At 35.2% G+C, this 7,488-nt stretch overlaps 1 protein-coding gene across 1 annotated transcript in view; it reads left to right on the forward strand.

Annotated features, from left to right (window-relative positions):
- The first annotated feature begins 1,737 nt into the window (after positions 1 to 1,737).
- The window catches only part of vapal (VAMP (vesicle-associated membrane protein)-associated protein A, like), a 16,028-nt gene continuing 10,277 nt past the window's right edge, over positions 1,738 to 7,488 (forward strand). Inside the window, exon 1 of the mRNA XM_007564193.2 lies at positions 1,738 to 1,989. Within this exon, the coding sequence (XP_007564255.1) occupies positions 1,932 to 1,989 (58 nt within the window). The 5' untranslated portion in view covers positions 1,738 to 1,931. The remainder of the gene's footprint in view (positions 1,990 to 7,488) is intronic.

The following is a 7,488-nucleotide window of genomic DNA, read 5'->3' on the forward strand; positions in this document are numbered from 1 at the left end:
CTCTGACGAAACCAGATCAGTTCAGGCGGTTCTGATACATTCAGTGGTTAAGAGGATCAATTGACCACCAGGTAAGCATTGATGTCAAAATAACTAACAGAGCAACTAATGTAGGAGTATTTTCCATGCTGAAGAAAAGCAAAGTTTATAATGGGAGAGGGAAAATGTTGCGTTGTTAGCCGCTTTAGCTCAGTCGATGTCTCCATCCAAGAAGCCACTAAAGCCAAGCAGAACTCCAGTCCAGCTGCAGTGAGGATGAAAAAGGGTGAAATAACGTTATAACAGGGAATAAAGCAAATTTGGTAATTTGCTTTTAATGTGTTCCAGATGCAAAAAGAAAAAGCTCTGATATAAACTTGTTTATTTACTTCTGCCAGGATGTTGGTTGTAATTTTTGTATTTTTATTACAATGTATCATTATCAACACATAAGCATGCATTAGTTTTAAAACCAATAAATAAACTGACTTGTATATAATTTATTTAGCCAAACACACCCGGCCCCTCAAAGCAACACTTACTACCTGGCCTTCTCTGACTCAACACTTGCTGGTCTCTCCATCCTCATGTTCTGATCGTCTCTAGCAGCTGGAGGAATCAGTAAGACCTACAAGCCTGTCCTGCTATCCTCCTTTGTCCTGTGACCTACCAGCTTAGTTTTACATTTTACATCTGGAAGAAAATATATATATTTAAGAGTTACGTTGCCTCCCCTCATCGACAGCACTGATTATGTGCTTGGTAAATAATTAATCTGCACAGTCACTTGAGGTGTGGTGCAGATTAATGTGGACCTAATAACATTGGTGCAACTATCTGCCGTTTCCCCACCTTAGTTTCAATGCTAGTTAAGACACACACACACACACACACACACACACACACACACACACGGAGGATTACATAACAGTTTTTAACACATATTTCCTCCAGATATATTTGGTATTTTCCATGCTTAATGCAACTCGACAGATGTGCGCTGGTTAACGAATTCAACATAAAGACAGGCGAATATTACACAAGCCTAGTTTATGAACTTTACCTAGTGCTAACATTAGCTAGCACAATATGCTACCGGGGATCACGGCAGACAAAATATGTGACTGTCGTCATAAGTTGTGTAAGATTTCTTCTTTGAAACAGGGTGGACACTTTAGAAGCTGCTAATTTTGTGAAGATTACTTACCATTCACATTCTGTGTCCCGTCACCGAAGCCCTGCAGTTCGGGACAGAGTTCTAAGATCTCAGGGAGACATCCGCTTTAGTCAGCGCTAACCAATCGGAACACGTCTTACGTTGCTGTTCTTAAGCCAATAAATAAATAAATAAATAAATAAATATAGACTTAATCAAAAATTTTGTGATATCAATCAAAAAAATCTTTAAAAAATTTTTTCTTAAAAAAATATTTTTATGATTAAAAAGTTTTTAAGATTTTTTTTTGTTTGACATGATTTTTTTTTTTTATTGAATACAGATTTTTTATTTTTTTTTGTTTGACATGATTTTTTTCATTGAATAATTGTGAAACAAATCTAACTCCATACTATTGCATGCTTTGCAAATTATATTTCCAAAATCGATGCCAGGACTTTCTTTTTCTCACAAGCAATGTAAAGCACAAACAGGCCAAGTAAGGCGCATTTAATTTTATGAGAGTCACATCGGGATATTTGAGCAGTTTTTATCAGATGTTCTAAGTATTTTAGTGTATAACGAGTTTAATGTAGCATAATCTCATCAGTTACCGAGCCACGAGGACGCTGCGCAGGGCTGAGCTTCCAGCGCCTTCAAGTATTTCTACCCATATGCTGCTCCGCTCCGCCGCTAAAACTCCGCCAGCGCTTGACTCACTCCGTGTCAGGGCATCCAGGATTTCCACTTGTCACTCCACCATACCGACAACTTAGTGCATCCCCCCTCAACTAAAATGTCCAAGTTGGACCAGGTCCTAATCCTCGACCCTCCCTCCGACCTCAGATTTAAAGGTAGGATATTCAATATGTCTTGACTTGTAAAGTGTCTTGTGTGTGTTGTTGTTTTTTTATTACACCCTGGAATGATTTGTTTTACGCTGCCTAGTAGGCTAGCAAGCATTCACCGCCATTTTAAGTTAGCTAAGGAAAAAACGACGGGCCTCCACAGCCTCGGACTCTAGTGACGTGGCTATCCGGCGTAGCGTGCACTTAAACTGGCCTTCACTGATCACCACGTCGTTGGAAATAAACCATCAACAAACTAGTAACGCTTTGAAGGAACCATTGTGTATTGGATGTTAGAGTTTAAAAAACGAAGTTAAAATGAAGACATTGCGTTCTACGTTTGGTGGTGTACATTCAGTTTCTGTTACTATGCAGGTATCACCCAATGTTAGCATTAAAATTATCCAACAGGAGATGACGAGGATCAACATAAACTTTATCAGCAACGCATGGCATTTAGACTAAGACACTAAACGGAGAAATATCTCCATGTTCAGCTGATGAAGTGGCTGACATTTGAATGACAAAATTAGCTGACTGCAACATTATACCGTTTTAGTGGCGCTGGGCTAATATTAGACCGTTTCTCCTAAACCTTTAGCTTATACCAGCTCATTGTAAATGTGTTTAACGGAGATATTGTTACCAGAACCCACTCAATAGGTTCTAAAACCATCCACCATTTGGGTTGCCAGTGATTGCTTTCCTGACTGTGTTAAGGGTCAGTGATGTGTCAGCTAGCCATAGTTAGCTTAGCCTGCTAGCATTACTATAAGCTGAAGTTAGCACTAGAGTAAAGGGCTATTTCAATGTTTTAGGGACATATTTTAATAGATTTCATCTCACGATATAAAACATCTACACTGATCAAACCTTAACTGGGTACCTTAACAAGTATTTATAAAAATATTTTTGGGGAATTTGTGAAACTCTTACTCTGTTTTTTAATACTTTATGTGGCTTCTTGAATCAACTACTGCTTAAAATTAAATTAAACTACCGTTTATTAAATCCCATATGGAAATTAAATATTGTTATAAATCATGTTAGTCAAGGTTCTTCAAAGAGTTGTTGTTGGCAGGAAGGAATTCCTGTAGCAGTCTGTATTACAGCAAGTCTGAAGAAGCCTCTGACTGAAGAGACGTTGTAAAGCGGTTTCAGTTGTCCGTAATTTTCATGATTATTCTTTTGAAGAATCCTTCTTTGGTTTCAGAGCCAACTTTTTTTAAATCAGATTGGTTAGCTTATTTAAGTCATTTGTTATGACAACAAATGATGGCAGAAGAGATTACGTACTGCACAACAAATTTATAGAAGAAATGCACCATCTTGTTGGAAAAACTTTAGGATCTTGGCTTTGTCAAGAAGTGCAGGTGTTTATAAGTCAATTTGGGATATGTGAAGCCTTTTATTTTATTTTTAAATAAACTAAAGTATACTATGTCTCACGATCCCCACTGGTTTTTATGGGGTCTTTTCAAAAAGTTGCAAGAAAGATCTGCCAGTTCTGTTTGGCTTTTTAACACCCCAAACTTATTTGTGTGAGTTTATTTTAATGACTTCAATCCAGTTTTACGATCAATAATTAGATGTCTGGTTTTCATCACTGATCGATTGATTTGTTCTTTTACTAGGGGAAAAACCTAAAAGGCAGACATTTTGTGGCTTTAGACCAAGTTAGATCAGACCGTTTTAAAAAAAAAATCATTATTGTTAGGCTAGTTATACCTGGAATTGTTTATCTATTTTTTTTTTTTACAAAGGAAGATTCTTTAAAAAAAAGGATCATTTTTGTTTTATGTATTGTCACCAGTGATGTCTTTTAATGCAGTCTAAAAATAAATATTCATCAAACTGAGGAGATGTTATGTAAGACACAGTTGATACTGTTGCCTCATTTGTGAAAATATAATTTGTCCAGTACCAAGTTGTTGCTCTTTTGGCCTTTCAACCACTCATAATTGGGTTTAGCTTTAAACCTAATATAGTCAAACACTCTAAAGTTTGACTGAATATTTGATTGTTGATCAAATATTCTGTAAAGACATGGCTTGTGATTCATATAAATTAGATAAATATAAATTAGACTTTGTGGTTTTATTTTTGGTAGTTAGACAAACAAAATGCTTACAGAAGTTTTTAACAGATTAGAAATGTCTGAATATTTAGTTTTAATAATGCGTATAGAGTATTTTGGTCTAAGAATAATTCAGTTTAATTATTGCAATCATAAAGCTGGACCACCTGTGATGTGATTTTAATGCAGAAATAAAAAGCAATTTGTATGTTTTTACAAATTTGAAAAAAAAAGTTGACTGAATATTAAAGAACAATTTTTAGGTTGGATCTGAAATAAGTTATAATTACTAAGGACAGCATTAAACTCACATTTCTCTGTTATCACAAATATATAAAATATTTCTCAGGCTTTGTTAGACCATCGTAATTAAACTAGATTTTACATTTTTGCTGATTAAATGCAGTCTACATACTTTTAAAAGCAGTAAAAGAAAACCAAAAAAACTTTAAAATACTTAAAATCCACAAATCAGATGCCAACTTCAGTATTTTCCTGTTGATTTATGTTTACCTACATCAGTTCAGTGGAAACAAACCGTCTTTAATTCACATTTCTGAAGCGTTACAACTCTGACGAAGAGGCCATTTCATAAAGTTCAGAGGTCATAGAGATGCAAAACTATTCATCTTTGTATCATAATTCAATCTGACACAGAATTTCTGGTATTTTTTTCAGTTACTAATCTCTCTCTGCATATGGCAAAGCTGTTTTATTGTTTACGTTTGGGGCTGTTGTCTTAAACTCTAGATTATTGTGTTTTGCTGATCCTTGGAAGAAAATAATGTGACAAATTGTCTCCAAACTTCTCCAAATTGTCTTTTGGAGGAATTAAATATTTCACAGCTCTTCTTCTGAGTTATTTTCCTTTGGATTTCATACAAATGTGACTGGATGCTTAAGTAATCTGTTATACATCATTAAAATTCATGATTGGTTGGAATACATCAATCCAAACCCTTTGGGTGAATTCACACCAGCCATGTTTAGTCCGCTTTAATTGAACTCTGGTCTGTTTAGAAAGTTCGATTTGTTTGGGGAAGTGTGAATGCGTAGTCAAACTCTGATTTGGACCAAAAATGCAAACTCTATTCTGCTTACAAACATCAGTCTTAGTTTTGGTGAAATGAACTCTGGTGCAGTTCGAATGCGTATGTGAACGCCAAAAGTAAGAAGTGGACTACAATCCAGAGCATTCTGGATAAAAACAACCAAAACAAAAATCTGACGCTACTCAATTTTTGTTTATTTTGTGAAGAGGAAGTCTTCTTCATAGGTTTGTGTGTCGGTTTCTTGGTGCAGCACCACCTCTGGTGAGGAGGGGAGCAGGCTTTTCAAAGTGGTTGGTTTATTTAACACTGCAGTGTGAAAGAGAACCACACCAGATGAAAATGTAACAAATGTTGCAATTTTCTACCAGACTACCAGGTGTGAAAACACGTTAGATCTGAACCGATTGATGATTATTAAACACGACATTTGTAGCCCATTTGTAACTCTTTGAAGCGCATTAATTTCCCTTTACGATCAATAAAGTATTTTTGAATTTGAATTGAATGTCTAGTCTGATCTCCACATTTTCACTCCAGCTTCTGTTCACTGCCTGTGAAACTCCATAAGTTTGTGAACGGATGGTTGCTGCAGTTTCTTGCATCTTTTCCTGCCAAACGTTTTCCTTTCACTCAATGTTTTCTTCTGGACATTTGTCCAGTCAGCCGTCTTTCCCATGAACGTTCCCATTTAGAGGCTCAGGGAACATTCGCTTTGGAGTAATTAGCTAATTAGGACGTGTCACACCGAGTTTCCAGTCTTCAAAGTATTCACTTTTTTTTTAATGAACTTGGTTATTTTTGCACTTTGAACTGCCTTGTTGCTGAAATGTGCTATACAAATAAAATGTAACTGATTGAATAAGCAGTTAATCAGTTAATCAGACAACAAATCAAAATGAAGGTGATTTCAATTATTTTTTGAAGGGCAATTTTGTTTAGAGACTTCATAATTCATTTTATTTATATTTTGGGTTGTGTGTGGTTTTAATTTCAGTTTTGTTTTTGATTTTATTTTGGATATTTAAAATTTCATTATTTACACAATTACAGTTTATTGGTCTTGAAGAGAGGAAACTTGCTTTACTATGCAATGGTGAATATTTTACTTAAACTGTTTGGAAACATTATAGCAGTCACAATAATTCCTGGGACAATTTATCAAACCTTACTATGACAGGTTTACTTGTAATCATGATTATTTTAACCTTTTGTTTAAAAAAAAAAAAACATTTTTTAAATCTTGCATACAAAATGTACAGTTTTGGCTTAATTACGGCTCTGAATATGTTGTTGTTTAATCAAATAGGCTCTTTTATACTTCTTTTAACGATTAATTGATTCCTAAATTAATTGACAATTATTTAAATAATCGATTAATCACGATAATCGTTTCAGCCCTAACTGTAAAACATCTTGTTTTGTCTGTTGCAGTTTGATTATCTGGTTACCCAAAATGTTGCTAAATAAAAAATTTAAAAGAGATGAAAGTTTTTCCAGTGGTAATTTAGTCACACTGGTTCCAACTGGATAGCAACTAGACTTTCTTGTTTAATCTAAATAATTTGTTACTTTCTCTGGGTTTTTCATAACTAATGTTTAAAAAGTGTTTTGGTTTTTTAATATTTTGTTGTCTGATAACTTAATTTAGCTGCTCCTCTTGAAGCTATGAAGCTTTCCTTTTCCCAAACCTTTAAAACAATCATAAGTGTTTCTGTGGGTTTGAGTTTTAAACACCATCAGTCTGGGTCTTTCAGAAAGCACCAAAGAGTTAAATCCCAATACCATAAACGAAGGTTTGTGCCTCAGCTGAACCTTATATTGAGAATTAGCCAGCTGACGGAAACATGGAGCATAATCTCATAAAGGACCGCCATATTTCACCCTGTTTAAGAAATTCAGCTTTAATTCAACTTATTCTGATAACTGATTGGTCACAGGGTTTTATTTTCCTCATCAGATCAACCTTTCACTGTAAATTTAAATGGATGAAGGCCTAAATTGCATTGGTATGACATAGAAATTTTTATGCTTTTTTTTTTTTAAGTACCATTCTGCCACACTATCTTGCATGTAAGGAAGTAGGGCTAAAAGCAGAAGTTTGGGTCTTTAAAGTTGCTCTTAATGGATTAATGAGTGGGAGAAATTTAATCTGCATGTTCTTCCCGAGAAGAAGAAGTAATAATCTTCTTCTATGGTGCACTGGTGCATCCTCACTGTGTGTGAGTCAAATGTTGTGGAGGATTTAGTGGATCTTTGCAAATAAAAGTCCCTTCTGGCATTGTGTAACCCGACTATTAGCCAACCAGTGACATGCGGTCAGGGGAGGCAGGTGAGGCAGCGCCTCACATGTCATCATGGAAAAACCATTTATATTGC

Source organism: Poecilia formosa, unplaced genomic scaffold (assembly GCF_000485575.1).
Source record: "Poecilia formosa unplaced genomic scaffold, Poecilia_formosa-5.1.2 Scaffold156, whole genome shotgun sequence".
In the NCBI taxonomy this organism is placed as follows: domain Eukaryota; kingdom Metazoa; phylum Chordata; class Actinopteri; order Cyprinodontiformes; family Poeciliidae; genus Poecilia; species Poecilia formosa.